We start from the raw sequence: 18247 nt of genomic DNA, 5'->3' as shown, positions 1-18247 counted from the left end.
ACGTCAGGTGTGCAAGTGTGCACGAGAGGCAGGCAGGGAAGTAGGGAGGGTTTGGAAATCCAGATGAGCAGAGCAGGAGGAGGCAGGCGATATTTTCATCTCTACCTGCGGAGATGGAGGTGGTCGGGGAGGAAGAGGAGAACGGACAGACAGATGGGATGAAGGAATGCACGGGAAATGAGGAACGTGGAGGGGAGAGGTTTGTTTGTATCCCGTTGGAAGAGATGGAGAGCTTCTACAGATACAACCGCTGCTGTCTGCAGATGTACTGTGAGTTTAGGCATTCATTTGTTTACTTTCAAATATTCTCCCAAAGTCCGTTTTGAACTGCGTGCTTTCACTTATACATTAAATTTTAAAAGATAATGCGCGCAATCTAAGGACGCAGCTAAGCCAATGTAGTATGTCACTGTCAGTATTTAAGTTGCACAAATGAACACAGATGACTGCTGTTGTCTGGGAAAAGTTCCATTTTCTGTTAGCTTGAACAGCCACATGATGATCACATGGCATTGTCTATTATATTAGCCTTGGAGCCTAAAAATGTTTTTGCTGAGCTTTCTTTTCTGAGTCATGATAGCGGGGATTTCTGTCTTCCTATTATTGTTTTTGCATTAAATAACAGCTATTCCCATCAGGTTGGAGGCTGTTTATTGATTTTGAATCCTCCAGAAGTACTTTTGTAGCTTTTGCGCATGTTTTAAGAAACCCTAAACTCATAAATTCAACTTTTACAAACTGTCTCTGCTCTGCTTTTGGTGTCTTCTCGAGAGCACATGACGGTAAAAATGAAAAAACATAAATGCAATGCAGTTTTGCATTCATTGGCAGGGTAATTCTACGTGAACTTAGCTTGGCCCTCCTCTGAGTTTGAAAGAACTGTGTTATCCACATCTTTCCAGCTGTTTGAGCCACTTCTGTCCCATAAACTGGAGTACAAATAATATTTCTCTTTAATTTACTTCATAATTCACTGTGAGTTGTGCCGTAAATCTTCGCTCGTTCTCCATGCATACAACCAGAAATTGGATCTGGTGGAAAATGAGTCATGCTGCAGTTTAATCTTCCCTGTGGGCCTCCACTAGAGACCAAAGTACATGTGGGGAAAAGAGTATTACACTATACTACTACATCCTTATTTACTCAAGGGGTGGTTCGGAGAAAGTTGGTATTATTACCTGACAGACTGTGAGCGGAGACGAGGTGTGTGTCCGCATTACCGGCAGTGTTTGTCCGCTATCGATCACGTGGACGGCAGGGTGTCTTGTGCGGGAGCTGAGCAGAGTTTGCTTGATGAATCTTAGATCTGGCTGCCTGTCAGTGATGGTTCAGGTCTATTCTGGTCCACTTCCTGCGGGCTTTGTTCTGTATTTAGAGACGGTGGGTGTATTTTTAGTACAAAGACCTGTTCTGGAGATGCTGTGTCACATCTGCAGAGCTTAATTTCCTTTCATGTTTCTGTGCCTCGTGTATTTTGGAATATAAAAAGCTGATGCAAAGACATCAGATTTGTGTATTTTTAAGAGTAGTATGTACTGCTATTTTCTTACATTTTTACATATGAGAAAATAACTATTGAATCTATGGGTCATTCCAGAATTGGAGGACATTTACGTCCCGCCCTTCAAATTTCAAATTATGCAAAATACTAAAACATGCAGTTGTGTAAATCTTCTTGTCCTGAGACTAAATCTAAAAAAAAACTAGAAGAAGAGAATGTCTTAAAATATTTTTTAAAATACCAACTAAGTCTGGAGTTCCCCATAAAAAGCTGTTTTTCTCTTGTCCCACCCCCTTGATGACCAGATAACAGTTAAAATGAAGTTTAAATCTTTTTTTCGGCATTGTTTTCTTTATTAAAGTCTCTTGTAACTGTGGGAACATTTTTTTAATCAACATAATATTTAAATAATAATTATTTTGCATGTGTCCCATAACAACCCTGTTAGCATAACGCTGGACTTAGCATCATCGAACAGTTTTCCAAAAGAATGTGTAGAGCAAAGCTATGTCCTCTCTTCTATTTTCATGATTGAATGTGTCTCTCTACCTCATATTATCAGGATAAAATTAATTCTTTTTACTGTTTTCCATCAGTCAGTTTGTCCTCTTGGTCAGCAGTAACAGCTAGCTAAACATCTAGCTTCTACTCCTGAGACAAAGCTAACATTAGCATGGATTAGCAACCCTGTTACTGTGATTAGAGTAGGGTTAGCAAACAGCACAAAAAACATTAAAGTTTATGACCTATTATTGATAAATATGAAGCAGAAAATTGTAAAAGAGAATGTTTCTTTTTCAAAACATTTGAAGCCTCCAATTCTGGAACGACCCCAATATATTCTTATGAGATTGTACATTCTCTTCTGTTACACAATAATATTTAGTTTCTGGTCATTTGTCATAACAATATGAATCATGCCACACGAGCAAAACATCAGCTTTTTTGGGGTCAGCTGTCTTCCTTGTAACATCCTGTGGTGTTTTCCTGAATCATGGTGCGTCGTGACAAACTTCTGTCTTCCCACTAAGTGGCAAATCTTCCTCTTTCATTAGAAATCTTGTGCTATGTCAGCCATCTCCCATTTTCTGAAGAAATTCGCATTATATTCCACGTGTCGTCTCATTAGGTTTTTGTTTATTTGGCTTGTTTGGAATCGATTCAACTGTTGACTATTTCACATCCTGCTTTTCCTTTCGTTGTCCTCCGTGTTTCTTCATAGGTTCCAGTGTTTAAGTTGAGTTCAGTGAGGCATTTTCTGATGCACAAAGAGAGAAATAGGTTTCACTAATGCAGTTTAACTTCAAACAGGTCCTCTACCAAGGCTCTGTGTTACAATTTGAAAGAAAGTGATCCAGATCTGCACCAAATGTGATCACCCATGCACCAAGTTTCATGAAAATTGGTGTTTTGTTTTTTTTTTGGGGGGGGGGTAAACCTGCTTTACAGACAAACAAATGCTCGATCAGACAAATAATTCCCTAAGTCTTGATGTAAACAAGATACAGTAGAAAGTAGTGTTGCATTGCACCTTATGTTCAACCCATTCCTGACAGTTAAAGGAAAGTAAAATGGGTTAAAACTACTCACAGGGTGATTTCAGATGGCCAGATGAAAGGTTGAACAGCTGTCTCCTGTAAAAGTTGTCTTTAGCACCCCTCTACATAACGATTTTATTGGCTATTTTATGCTTTTATTTGACAGTTGACTATAGATAGATGGAAGCAGATGGCTGATCTCGCTGAGCCTGGTTGTCATCAAGTCCTTTCTAAAAGGGAATGTTGTATTTCTCTCTATAACATAAGTACAGTGCAATGACATATGTTGTCAATTGGTGCTATATATATCAACGTTACCGTTTAAAAGTTTGGGGTCACAAAGAAATGTGGTTATTTTTGAAAGGAAAACAGTTTTTTTTCCAATGAAGATGACATTAAATGAATGATAAATCCAGTCTAGACATTGTTAATGTGGTAAATGACTATTGTAGCTGGAAATGTTTCATGGAATATCTCCATAGGGGTACAGAGGAACATTTCCAGCAACCATCACTCCTGTGTTCTAATGCTACATTGTGTTAGCTAATGGGCTAATTGATGATTAGAAAACCCTTCTGCAACTATCTTTGCACGTGAATAAAAGTGTGAGTTTTCATGGAAAACATTAAATTGTCTGGGTGACCTCAAACTTTTGAGCAGTAGTGTATATATTATTATATTATTATATATATTATTTCTGAATGTGAACAACCATCTTTGGCCTCCCTTAGAGTTGCAATTTCTACCTTAACACTGCGTCTTTTCATGCAGCTTTATGAGAGAATAGTGAGCCGGAGTTGTGCCTTTATTGTTGGCCCTCCTTAGACACACATTTATCAGCTGCGATGCCCACAGAACATCCTGGCAGTATTGAATTTGTTTTATTGGGTTTTACTCGGACATATGGGATTAATGGCCGACTGTCAACAAGGTCTTGGCACGGAATTGAAGAAAAGCTAACGAGGGCTGCTTCTCAGAAAAAAACTGGCATGTCTTCAACTGATTACTGTTTGATTGGCTGTACTATTACTAATATTTGCGTTAGCTCTCTTGTTCATTATGTTAAACATCATGATCAGATCAGGTCAGCTTCTGGCTTCCTTCAGAGATGATGTGTTTAGCAGAAGTTCCTGTTTTTTTACATCTCTGCATCGCAGCTGATGAATAATAATCATAACAGAAACCACAAGCTCTCATCATTCAGTGAGGATCCTGGTTTCACTCGGTTCTCTTTCTGACTATTTAAAACTCAGCTTTAAATGACACCGACAGGCTTCTTTTGACGTTTCTGCTCACGCTGATAGAGGAATCAGCCTTTAAACCAGCTCTACAGGCTGCTTTCCGTCAAGCATATTTGACGTTTAACCTGTCAAGTATGTGAAGAAGGCAACAGAAAATTGCTGTAATGACTTCCTGCTACTGTAGCTCCCCGTCTATAAACTGTGATTTAGAGAGTGGGGGAGAAAGACAAGAATAAAAAGAGAGTCAAACTGGATGAAGATGGCTTTAAATTTCATTATTTCTCAAAAAAATGATGTGACTTGTCTGCTTGTTTTTCCCTCCAGTTCTGCTGCTGGCACACTTTATCACTGATTCACTGATTTTAGCAGACTACTTTTATCATTTAAAGTCACAAATACGAAGCAGTGAAGTGCTGATAATGTTCTCCAGTCAAGCCGTCCACGTGTTCACACCTTTTTGTTCCCCTACTTCGCCTCCGCCGCTTGTTTCGGCCCATGACTCATTTCTCAATTGGTGTCTTCCTGTTTACGCTCCAGCCGCCCAATAGTGTTTGATCCCTGAGCGGAAGGAGTCGATAGTGTCTGAAATGTGTAATTCTAGTGGCAGTCTGCACCACATCCCTCACAAACAGGTCTCCTTTACATCCCCGTAGTCTGATCTGCATCCCATGGAAACACACACAGATGTTTGAGCGTTGTTAAATATTTTGATTCCAGAGTTGATTTTAGAGGAATGGGTCATTATTGTCCAAAACAAGCTTATGTCTTCATCTTATTTAGCTTTTTGGAGCCTTTTCCTGCATTTTAAGTTGACAAAAAAGTCTTAAAAATGACCTGAAGTAACATTTAATCTGAGCTTCTGCATTATAACGACCCTTTCAAAAGAGAATCTTAAAGCTCATGTTATTGGAAAGTTCATTCTGTGTTGATTTTAGGGGTTGAGAGAGGAATATAGTTTTCCAAAGTTAAATGTACATAAGGGAAACATGTTGCAATATTTATAACAAGCAACATGGCAATTTCTGCATTTATTACATGTAAAAAACAGTTTACCAGTCAAATAGATGTACTTTTGTGTTAATAACGGACAAATGCTTTAATATTTATGACAGTTTAAACTGCAGTTTTTGCTAAAAATACATATATTGGGTGTTAAATACACTAACTGTTGTGCTGATAACGGAAACATGCAACACAAACTTTATTTTAGCTAGTATTTTCATGTACATTTTCAAATTTTAAAGGTGAAAACTTTTTTTTGTACAGTAAAATATGGAATGAAGCACGCTTTTTAACCTAAAATCAACAATATCGATACATTCCTTTCCCGTAAATGTAGAAAATGTTTTATCGGAATTTTAAGGCAGCATTCTGGCAACCACAGCTGCTGGAATTTTACCATAAATACAACTTTTTTTCTTTACCAGTGTAAATAACCTGACTTCACCGCTGCTTGTCATTCCCCTTCTCTCTTTCCCAAAGTTTCCTGCCTCCCTCAGCCTTTGCCATCAAATAAAAAACTGCCCCCTAAAAATATCTTAAATGTAAACGTCCAGGGTGAAAGCATAAATCTTTGATCGGTGGGTGAAACGGGCCGGAGCTGCTGGGGGATAAATTGCGATGGAAGCAGGAAGGGAGCCATTAAAATCCTCTGCCTCTTCCTGTCCCACAGCCAGCGCGCTCTATCATCACCTAAATCTGACTTCAGTGTCCGAACATAAAGGCCTGCATTATGGAGCAGCTTTTTGCATAATTGTGAAAGACCTTTGACCTCTATTACATGCAGATCTATAAATCTTGTTGACTCAAACACTTCCCTTCTGTCTCAGATTAGATGCAGAGGCTCGTCTTCAATTTAAATCAAATTCTAAATCGTACACAACTGTTATTTTTCATCTCAACGTGCCTGATCTGAATTCTTTCTACCGACTAAAAGGTAAACCTGTAGTTCCAGAGTAAAATATTCTCTGATGATATAAAGTGTTTTTGTTCTGAGGCAGAAAGGATCAAACATGGGTCCTATTTTTTTTTTTTGTCTTGATGTTTAAAATCCATTGTTGACATTTGCAGTTGGGTCAATCGATAACTGTTGGACTTTTTTGTATCATAACTGACATTTTTGCTGTTTTCAGGCCTAACATCAACATGCCTATAACCAATTTTTGAGTAATTTTGGACAATTTTCCTGTCATTTTCAACATGTTTTATGACAGCTTGGATATTTTCTCCACAATTTGGATCATTTTTAGGTCTTTGGGATCATTTTCAAGTCATTTAGAACAAATTTCATGTCATTCTGGACTAATTTTCTGGAATTCTGGATCATTTTCAAGTCATTTTGGACAAGTTTCGAATCATTTTGGAAAAGATTTGGGTAAATTTGGACAATTTTCTCTTCATTTTCAACAAGTTTTATGTCAGCTTGGATCTTTTCTCATCATTTTGGATCGTTTTTGTGTCTTTGGGATAATTTTTGAGTCATTTAGGACAAATTTCATGTTTATTCTTGACTAATTTTCCATAATAACGGATCATTTTCAAGTCATTCTGGACGTGTCAATGTATAATTGTGGGACTTTTTCTAACATAATTGACATTTTAGTGATATCCAGTCTTTTTTTTATTAACAAGTGATTGTTTATGTAATAAATAATGATGGAATTTGTAAAGACATGAACATAAAAAATGTTACTTTTTTACTTTTAATAAAAACGTGTGCTAGATATATCCCATGGACTTCAAAAGTCCTTCAATTATATATTGACCCTGATGCATAAATGTCTTTCCTTTAAGTTGCAACTGGAGAATTCAAGCTGAGCGTAACCGAGCAAGGGATGTGCGTTAATATATGTCCATACATCTAAGTGGATCATCCCTTTTGTGCTGGTCAGCAGTGTCATTGAATCTGATCCTCCTTCATCTAAAATCACTTTCACCTCTTTCTTATGGATGTAGAATTAATGAAACAAAAGCAGGAATTTACTTTGCTTTGGCTACACTGCTTTAATTACAGTTTCAGCACATCTTATGGCAGTTTTTCCTGCATTTTCACCATTCAGAAATCACAAAGAGGGCTGTGAGAAGTCGCTGCGTTTCTTGTTCATGTGAATAAAAGCAGGTGTGATGTTGGATAAGCAGAAGCAACAGTTTTTTAAAAAAAATAAAGTGTTTTCCTCAGCGGGCCAACAGCATTTTATGAATCGAACTCCGGAGAGTCTGTTCTCGTTTTCACTAGACCAACTTATCACTGTGTCTGTTTGCAGCACAATGGGTCCCCCTGCTGTCGGTGTCTGTGTCTGTGTCTGTGTCTGTGTCTGTGTCTGTGTGTGCGTGCGTGCGTGCGTGCGTGCGTGCGTGCGTGCGTGCGTGCGTGCGTGCGTGCGTGCGTGCGTGCGTGCGTGCGTCTCTCTCTCTTTTGGATCGTTTACAGGGCTCAGATTAGAAATCATGTTTACTTTATGTGCCTGATTTGAAGCCTAGTTTTTATTGCGCTATCCTGCCAGCGTGGTGTGTTCGAGTGTTGGTGGGAAATTTGGAAGCCTGGAAGTTAAAGTTGCAATCTGTTGTACTGGAGTAGCGTATTTTTGATGAGCTCCAAGCAGTTTCTGGCAGTTTGTTCTCACAGTGGGTTCATTTTACTGCAATATAAAGTCCTGCACCTCTATGGAAGGAAACATTTTTGTAAGATTTTGTCTTGTTTTTTTGTCTGACTTTTACCGTTTGTCTCACGTTTTTATCGTTATGCGTTTCTTTTTTGTGTTACTTGTGTTTTTTGTCTTATTTTTGTCATTTTGTGTTCTGCTCTATTTGCTGTTTTGTGTATCGTTTTGTTGTTTTGTCTCTGTTGTGTTGCTTGTCTACTTTTTTATCACTTTTTTCTCTGTCGTAGATTTGTTGTCCCTCTTTTGTTTTATTCCGTGTCGTTTGCCTCATTTTTGTAATATTTTGTCTTGTTTATTGTCTGACTTTTGCCGTTCGTATTGGGTTTTTGTAATTTTATTACTTCTTTTTGTCATTCTGTTTTTCCTTTTTGTCTCACTTGTGTTTTCGTCTCATTTTTTTTAATCATTTAGTGTTTTTTAAAATTCATTTAAACAATTTTTGACTTGCCTGAGGCATTTCCCACCGTTTCCTTTTGGCATTTTGGACAATTTTCAGTTATTTTAGGCAAATTCAGAGTAATTTTGTATCATTTTTGAGATATTTGTAAACATTCATTTGGAAAATTCTTGAGCCAGGTCACTCTTTTGGAGGAATTTTGCACTATTTTGGAGACACTTTGGACAATTTGTGAGGCATTTTGAACTGATGTTTTATTTTATTATTTGTTTTCGAAAAAAATATTATATTTTGGAGCATTTCAGGACTTTGAGGCAGGTCTGAGTCATTTTGGACAATTTTTAAGCTATATTAACATCGGCGAAGAGACCATAATTCATTCTGCCTAAAATTCAAAACAAGCTAACAGCTAACATTCATAGAGACACACTAAAGACAGATTATTAACGATGACAAACAATAATCATTATAAAGTATGGCCACTGTTTCTCACCAAACTCTGAGTAAAAGCTGCTGTCAGATGTGTTTTTGTGCGTTTTTTTCCATCGATTATTCAGGACTTTAGAGGCTTCCATACCCTCTCTTATCTTCACCTATCTGAAAACAGTGTGAAACGTGAAACTGGGGGTGGGGCTTCAGAAACTCCGCCTCTCTGGCTGGCACAGACCGAGTGTGTGTGTGTGTGTGTGTGTGAGAGAGTGTGTGTGTGAGGGGGCTGTGCTGCGCTGTGACAGCTCAGTAAGCGGCTGAAGTCTTCGGCTGTGGCGGAATGGACTGCCTGAACTTCCACTGGGATGTTCTCTGACAGAATATGTGGCTGTGTGTGAGTGTGTTTTAACGGTGTGTGTGTGTGTGTGTGTGTGTGAATGAGGTGTGTGCGTGTGGGGGTAAAGGCTGCATAGATGCACCGGCAAAACAATGGCTCTGAACCGAGTGTCTCAACTCTGCCACGATATCACCAGGCTGTGGCTGCAGCTGAAGATGATGACAGGTACACTGTGTGGAGACTCATCATTTGTTATTAGTGTGTATCTGTGTGTGTGTGTGTGTGTGTGTGTGTGTGTGTGTGTTGCTGTCATTCTTGTGTGTGAATAAGTTTCATACAGACAGATTAGACTGTGAGAATTCTGCAGGTGCTTTTCTGCATCTGCAAAAAAAAAAAAGAAAAAAAACTGTGTTGTGCGGGTCATAAAGCTTTTGTGTGCGTGTTTGTTTTATGCACAGCTGAGTTGGTCCAGCTGAATCATGTTCTGTATTTGGAATCGGCGGGAGACCAGGTGCGAAAGCAGAGCCAGAGTGTAACTTACTGCCTCCAGAAGCTGCAGGGTTCATTACCTGAGCTCTGCCTTCTCTAAAAGGGAGCCGATAACAAACAGTGGAGCAGTCAGTATCAGTCAGAGCTGCAGATTTTAACAGGACTGAGTCAGAACAAACACGGCGTAAACATGGCTGCTACCCATGGCTGGTTTCAGGTTGTCAGTTGCTAATTTAGTATACTTAAAAATAACAGAAAAGTGCATTTAGAGATTGATGGAGCAGAATAAGGAAAGGCTGATATTTTAGTGCTTCTTTTATCGTGTTGTGGGGACCTACATCTTGTTCTACAGTGACATTATGGGGACGTGTCTTCCTTAGGGGGACAATAAGTGACCCGAGAATGTAAATCAAATCATTATAAGGTGAAGACTTGTTTTAGGTTTACGGTTAAATTAGATTTAAGTTGATGCTAGGAAAATACCATAAATAATCTTGCTATTTTCACCCCCGACACTCATCTCTTAAGTGGTATTAATTCGCCAAAAAGGAATCGAAACAGACAACTTTTTAAAAGATTTTCTAGAAATATCACGATTTTTTGTGTCACAATAATTATGACCCGGAAACAACACTGAGGGGATTTCAAAACTATCTCCGCATTAAAAAATATATCTTTCTGGAAAAAAAAATTCCAATGCTGAAATATCCCCTTAAATGTTCATCACAAGATCTACAACATTATTGTGAATAATATTTTGGGGATAATCTTTTAATTTAATTTAATTTAATTGATATAGCGCCAATTACAATTCAGATGGTCTCAAGACGCTTTACAGAACCAACATGCCTGAAACCCCAGAGCAAAGAAAAACACCCTCATGTAAAGCACTACAAGCTGCTGTTACAGTAAATTTGAAGCGTTGGACAAACTAACTGTACAGTGTGACAAGTCTCTCCTGTTGAAAGCAATGTATAAATAAGAGTAAACCACTTTATGAATGAACTAAGTGAATCAACGTGACCTGACTTTGTTATCCGCATTGATTTTGTCTCGCTGCACCAAGATGCTTTTCCTGCTGAAGGCATTACTATCCATCAGACGGTTACATCATGAAATCTTAAGTGGACGGAGCAGTGTGTCCCGGGGTCCTGTGCTGGAGTGTGCTAATGTGAGGTCGGTCCATCCACAGTACAGTACATAGAGGGGCACACTGACCGCATGTTAATCACATTCGTCCCCATTAACACAGTGTGCTTCCTCTTGTCAGTTGGGAGCAACGCTGGGACAAAACCCTTTTGAGCGTTTGAATGTCAACATCTCCTCCCCCTTGTGTCCACATTCAGTTGTGTGTGTGTGGTCAGGTGCTGGCTATACTTGTGGGAACCAAATGTCCCCACAACCGTAGGAAAACCGAAAACAATGCCACTTGTGGGGACCTCATTTCGGTCCCCACAAGTTTAAACAGTGTTTTCTTGGCCATGTTGTTGTGACTGAAAAAAGTAAAAGTGCAAAAATGTTTCTTTAGGGTTAGGCATTGTTTTGGTCTGGGTTAAGGTTAGGGTAAGGGTTAGGGGTTCGATATGAATGGGAGTCAATGGTATGTCCCCACAATGATAGAAAAACACAGTGTGTGTGTGTGTGTGTGTGTGTGTGTGTGTGTGTGTGTGTGTGTGTGTGTGTGTGTGTGTGTGTGTGTGTGTGTGTGTGTGTGTGTGTGTGTTCATCAATTGACTCAATCTCATATATTCCGCTCTGGTGTTTGCTTTTTTTTGAAGTAATTGCAAACCCGTGAGCCGCAGTGTTGATAATAATCCGCAGGGATTCTATCGTGCTTTTCTTTGCCCCCTGTGGGGCTTTTTCAGGTGTGTGTACATTGTGATGTGTTTTGTTTTGCGTTGCCGTGCAGAGAGAGCGAGCTTGTTTGCTTTGCTGGCTGATGGACTGAGGTTATCCTGTGAGCCGATACAACCTGTTAGCACATGTAGTTGTGTATCCATGACTTCAGAGGACGTTATATGGACTTACAGACACAAGTCTACCACTTGCCGAACCATTTTCCAAGCATCAACCTAAACCTAAAACAAGTCTTTACCTTTTGGGTCATTCCAGAAGTGGAGGACATTTGGACTTAAAAAAATTTTGAAACATAAACCTTCATTTTTTCAATTTTCTACATATTCATCAATAATGGGTAATAAACTATCAAAGGCTTGATTGGCTCAGGTTACACATCAATGGTAGCATTTTTATTCCATGTTTTATGTGTTGTTTGCTCACCCTACTCTAATCACAGTTACAGGGTTGCTAATCCATGCTAATGTTAGCTTTTTCTCAGCAGTAGAAGCTAGATATTTAGCTAGCTATTACTGCTGACCAAGAGGAGAAACTGACTGATGGAAAACAGTAAAGTAAAAAGTCTAAAGAATTAGTCTTATCCTGATAATATGAGGTAGAGTGAGATATTCAATCAAGGCTGATGAGGTTATGATAATACAATGTCAATTCTAGCGTTTCATGTGATTCATTGTTGTCTTTTTCTTCTACCAGCTAAAAAGGTTATGCTAACAGGGTTGTTTTTGGACACATGTGTAATGATTATTATTTAAGATATTACATGGATAAAAAATGAAACATCAATTAAAAATAATACCAAATAATTTAACTTAAATCTAATTGTAACTGCTTTATTTGCCATTCAATTTGGTCGTAAGGGTGGTGCGACTAGAGGAAAATGACTTTGTAGGGTGAACTCCAGACTTAATCAGTATTTCAAAAATATTTTCAAACATTTTTTTTCTCCTTTTTTTTTTTTCAAATTTGTAAATTTATGCAACAAAAGCATGTTTTAGTATTTTGGATTATTTGAAATTTGATGAGTTCGATGTAAAATGTCCTCCAATTCTGGAATGACTCTTATAATGATTTGATTTACATTATGGGGACACTATTTGTCCCTGTAAGGAAGACACGTCCCCATAGCGTCACTGTGGAACAAGACGTAGGTCCCCACAACACGAGAAAGACCTTCACATACAAGTACTAAGATATCAGCCTTTCCGTGTGCTGCTTTTTGCCAAGTCAAGATTAGAAGTTGACAAGTCCTGGCTGTGCTCCCTTAAGGCAATCTGAAGCGTGGGTCTGCAAGTCAGCGAGTTATTATCGTGGAAGAACAGGAAGCGTTCAAGTTCAATTTCCATGTTTGTACTGGATTCAGCAGAAGCAGCAGTAGCTGTTGTAATGTGCAGTATCTTTCAGTCAATTTATTTTATCCCCAAGAGTCCCATTAACACACACACACACACACACACACAACACGAGACGAGATATCGCAAGCAGGCAAACATGTTCAGTAAATTCAATACAAAGCTAAATGAATTTTTAACGATCCCCGAGGGGAGATGGGGCGGTGCAAAAATAAAATCGAAGAAATCAAACAAATTGATTTTCAACAAAGCTACATATTTATCATGCTAATACACAGATTCCCCCTGGGTTAAATGGTTTAGTAGATACGCCTTGAAGTTGATGTAATGAGGTATTTTACATTCATGTCAATAACCTTGCTCACAAATATGTATCATCTTCACAAAAAAGGCTGTAAAATCTTGATATTGAGCGGATTCTAAAGGGACTCGAGAAATGTAGAAGATGACCAGCTTTGATTTTAGCATTGCGTGGATATATTTCAACCCAAACCATGACATTCTCCTAATCAAGTAGCTTTGTAGCATTAATCAAAGCAAACACTAAATGAAAAGCATTTGAATGAGTGATAATGACTAAGTAATTTTGGTGTCTAAACTTCCGAGAATAGTTTTGTAGCGTCAAGAAAAGCAATCAGCAATGGAAAACAGAAATGGAAAATTGCGACATAAAATATCAACTAAAAACAGAAGTAAACGACAAATGAAATGCCAAAAGATGGCAGATAAAAAAGTGGAAAAGTTTCTTACACTTCCTATATCGTAACTTTGTATTAAACCCATCCTTGCCTGTCAAATTACGAATCTGTTTTGGACAAGGTAGTGTCTACAGATACGGACCCGTACCTGTAGCCTGTGGCCTACGGATACGGCACTTTCCCTTATCATAAATATTAATGAGACGTACATGAATATTAATGAGCCGGCTGATGAACGCGCTTTGTGATTGGCTGGTAATCCGACGGACATAAATATTAAAGAGCCGGCTTGGTAATCCGAGTGATGAAGGCGCTTCCGTGATTCGAGGTGAATCTGCGTGCCGAGCCTGTCATGTCAGTCATCTTCTGTTCTCTTTTCTATCATGCATAATGTCTTATAAATATCATTATCTGACTTTTTCACGGACAGCGATTTGGGGGTTGAAATCAGCACTACTATTAAAAATAGCAAAACTTTTTCTTCACGTGATCCTGTTCTAATAAAGCACAGACAGCAAACAAAACAAATGGCAGAACTAACAGCCAGCAAACGAAAAGTATTTTTTTACCTTCAAAAGTAGCGACAGACTATTACATATTAACAACCTAAACAAAACCCTGACGTATTTTCTACGTCTGGCAACACAGACACTGCACATCAGTCACTTTAATGTTAGCGGACTCTGTTGAATGGCTAAGTTACATAACCACAAACAAATCTCACAATATCACAGTAAATCGAGTTTGTGGTTTTTTTTAATTCATGCCGAATTAAAGAGCTGCTCCTCACCATTCACGAGTGTTTGTTTCATATTCGACATCCTTAACTTTATCTTGTAAATTAGCGTCCGAAATTAAATGGGAACATTTGCAATGGAGTTCGTCAGCCGCTTCCACCACTGAACGCGGTAAACTACTTAATAGGAGCTGGACTTCAAACAATTTAGACACGGCGTCTAAAAGCGTAAAAACTGCAATGTCTAAAGTGTGAGAGGAGACGGTGTATTTTTGGTTAAATTATACAATGTTCGCCGTCAAAGTCATTCATATAAACTGCCTGTAATGTGCAGCAAATAGTAGTTAACCGGCGCCAGCTCTTCAGTGACCTTAACGGGTCCGTACCTCTAGTACAGATGCTACGGGTACGGGTCCGTACCTCTAGTACAGATGCTATGGGTACGGGTCCGTACCTGTAGCATCAACCTTTGGACAATGCAACTTAATGCAAATAAAAAGTATTTGTCAAATTAAATCCTGGTGACCTGCTTTCACAGGCCAAAAAGAAGCACAAATAGTTGGTAACCTAAACTAAAACTGCTCTCTACAAATCCGTATTTCCATCCCTGGGGGAAAGTGCAACAAATCAGAGCTTGCTTTTCTTTGTGCTCGAGAAGCTGTGAGAAAGTATTAGTTTCTGTAGATGATCGCTGACCTTTTAATCATGACCTACTTAAGTTCGGATCAAATTTCTGTGCTCCTGTGAAAGGCTCCAAAGTTGACTTTTATTTAAACATCCATTGAATCCAACAGAACCTCGGTGACCTTTAAGACTATTCTAAGAAATAAGCCTGACTTCCAGTGCATGATGTCATTGTGTAAAAAAGTCCTTCAGGTTTTTCCTTAAGGTTTCTTTGAGGGCAAGTAAAAACACAGTCCTGTTGGATTCTTTGCTGATTGGCTTTCTCTCTGTATGTCATTTGCTGCTTTTTTTCCCCTCCCTCCCCACTCTGTCTTTCTGAGTTTTCATGTTCTTTGTTCCGTGCGGTGTAATGACTGGTGGGGATGGCCAGAGGCAGCTAAAAAAAAGGCTGCTGTTATATCTGCTGGTTTTGCTCTCAGCTCAGCTATTACCGTCTGTTTTTTTTTCCTCTAATGGCAGAGAGAGAGAGAGAGAGAGAGAGAGAGAGAGAGAGAGAGAGAGAGAGAGAGAGAGAGAGAGAGAGAGAGAGAGAGAGAGAGAGAGAGAGAGAGAGAGAGAGAGAGAGAGAGAGAGAGAGAGAGAGAGAGAGAGAGAGAGAGAGAGAGAGAGAGGAGGACGTGGATTTAAACCCACAAAATTGCGAGGACATGCTTTGTGCTGTAGTGAGTTGCACCACAGATCTCCCAACCAGCTCCCTGTATTTAGGAGTTTCTTGATTCATGAATACCCACGAGAGGCCTTACGTCTTACCAACTACAGCGGTCCTCGACTTATGTTGGGTTTCTGCCGATAGTTGGAACTCCAGCAAAAAATGTAAACAAAGCTGTTACGTGCATCACAATATCGATCAGTTCTTCGAAAAAGTTATGAATACCAATGACTTTCATGGATGTATGAGTCATTTTACAAGAAGATAACAGAATATGTTGCACTGTTTCCACAACTTGAGCGTTTTGTTATATCTAAATTCACTTCCATGAAGATTTATTTCCCTTTCTTCGAAGCACTGCCATCAGAAGAGACTGATTTACGCTTGGGAGCCATAATGAAGGGCAAAAATAGCGTCGTGTGAGGACTCATTTGTCCACTTTGCCATCTAGTTCCACGTAACCAGTTCCGACGAAACGCCACAGGTCAAGAACATCGTAAACCAAGGACCCGCTGTATTATGCTATTCGGAAAGCTGCTTAGATATTAAATCAGTCACAACTCAAAATTATTCACATCTACACTAGCATTTAAAAGTTTGGGGTCACCCAGACAATGCCATGTTTTCCATGAAAATTCCCACTTTTATCCATGTGCTAACATAACTGCACAAGGGTTTTCTAATCATCAATGAGTCTTTCAACACCATTAGCTAACACAATGTAGCATTAGAACACAGGAGTGACGGTTGCTGGAAATGTTCCGCTCTATTTTGAAACCTGTGGACATTTGCCACCGCCTGCACTTGCTGCAGAAATTTAAGGATTTCATCGTCTGGTAGTTCTTAAGTGTGGGTGTGTAAATGTCTTCAACAAACCTATGACAGGCTATATTTTAATAGAAACCACAACTTGTCTTTTTACTCTACAGTTGTTTAGGGATTAAACCAGTAATTATGTAAATGGGGGTCGAGTTGCAAGATTATTTCCAGAAATCCAAAAAAATGTACAAATGATTAGATATATAGCATAATGCAAGAGCAAACAGCTGTTACTAAAGATTAAAACCCTATGAGTCTGCTGCCCCTACACGCTCTATGTATACTCAGTACTACAGTTTATACATGAAGAGTACTTTGACTGATGTATTCTGCTTCTAGCCTTTAATAGATGACAATAAAATGCTATTATTATTGTTAGGCTGAAATATAGAAATACAAAAACCTACATATTGAGCCAGAGTATGTGGTAACGATACGTGTCACGATATGATTTGAAATTGACTGTTTCTGGCACATGTAGAAAAAGGCAAAAAAACATATTTAATGAGCATTAACTGCCTGGTAAATGGCTTAATTTGTGTTGTGCAGTAACATAAGCCGCTGTCTATTGTCTCCACACAATAAAAAGCCGTAACAACCCGTCTGACGCAAACCACCATCTGATTTGTTTGTCTTTTAATGGCATTTCTACACTCATAAAATCAATTCCATGCCATCCCAGACAACAGAAGCTCAACTAATTGGTCGTTTTTTTGCGAATACAGTTGGTTTTACCCTGAATGGGAATCGGGTCCGAGAGGGATTGCGTGTCCTTGTGTGTTGTGACGGCAGCGCAGACTGTAGACGAGGCACAGTAGCGTGTTGTTTTGCTAAGATGATGATGCCACCGTCTATTCAGTAGATCGGGGCTCCCTGCCAGCGACAGAGTAAAGCCTGAAGCCACTGTTCTGCATTTCTAACCATGTATCAAAAATAACAAGACTTCTATAAGAAAACTGTAAAAGAACAAAGGGTAAAATGGAATTTTGTGCACCAAATTTGAAATTTGTTTGTATTTTTACACTTTTTTGACTACTTGCTACTCGGACAGTCCTATTATTCATCCTTGAATTGGAATATTTTCTGGGAAATGAAGTGTAAATAAAAATAACTCCCCTCTCTGACAGCTGCAGCTTCAAACACAAAGAGGAACCCAAACCGAATGCTTGTGAAATCATGTGAACATCAGTCATATTTTAATATTCGTCTGGCTGCGGATGTTTCTTGAGCCTAATTCAGGCTTTGGCTTTGGGGATGGGCACACACAAACACAAAAACACATAAACATAACTGAACGTGGACACACATTCCAAGCCACTGTTGGCCCTGTGACCCAGTTGTTGTTTGGCATGGTGTGTGTGTGCATGCCAGCCTCTGTCCAGTGTGTATGTATGTGTTAGATGCCCCTCAGCAGTGACAGATGGGGCTTTGGTAAACCCCGACTATAATGCCTGATAATAAAGCTTGGATTCCCTCACATAAGTGCGCACATGGTTGCTGACGGATCTTTGCTTCTCGACAAGCCGACACACACACACACGGGCACAACTGCCCTTCTCTCTGCCGGCATTTGATAGCAACACAGCGACTTTTAACCCTCCACGCCTTACAGTCTACATGCCAAGTCAGCCGTTTCTATTTGGTGCATGCCATAGCAACAGATGAAGCGTTTCAGTGACGCCTAAATCTTGGGCTCGGTGACATCCTTCCTTTGTGTTTTTACTGTGGATGTCTGTTTCGCATCAACTCAATCTTCCACTTTCTTGTTATTTCGATGCCTTGCAGGAAACTCTGATCTGTGGCTAAACTCTTGCTGCTTCAGCATCCAAAACATGCGACCTAACATGTAGAAAAACAGCAA

The 18247-nt window shown here is 39.2% G+C and overlaps 2 protein-coding genes across 6 annotated transcripts in view; one reads left to right on the top strand and one right to left on the bottom strand.

Moving 5' to 3' along the window:
- Nucleotides 1-18247, bottom strand: part of LOC110958403 (radixin) — a 90028-nt gene that overhangs the window by 45019 nt on the left and 26762 nt on the right. The gene's annotated exons all lie outside the window — the stretch shown is intronic.
- mcf2la (mcf.2 cell line derived transforming sequence-like a) overlaps nucleotides 99-18247 on the top strand; it is a 60980-nt gene continuing 42831 nt past the window's right edge. For 4 of the 5 annotated variants that reach the window (XM_051942142.1, XM_051942141.1, XM_051942140.1 and 1 more), the window contains exon 1: nucleotides 99-270. In XM_051942142.1, coding sequence (XP_051798102.1) covers nucleotides 114-270 — 157 coding nt within the window. In that variant the 5' untranslated portion in view covers nucleotides 99-113. Of the gene's footprint in view, nucleotides 271-9076; nucleotides 9331-18247 lie in introns of those variants that run through there. The other variant, XM_022204926.2, reaches the window with a different exon arrangement.

This window comes from Acanthochromis polyacanthus, chromosome 22 (assembly GCF_021347895.1).
Source record: "Acanthochromis polyacanthus isolate Apoly-LR-REF ecotype Palm Island chromosome 22, KAUST_Apoly_ChrSc, whole genome shotgun sequence".
NCBI lineage: Eukaryota > Metazoa > Chordata > Actinopteri > Pomacentridae > Acanthochromis > Acanthochromis polyacanthus.
Note: the sequence above shows the minus strand (reverse complement) of the source record. Positions and strands in the feature narration are given on the sequence as shown.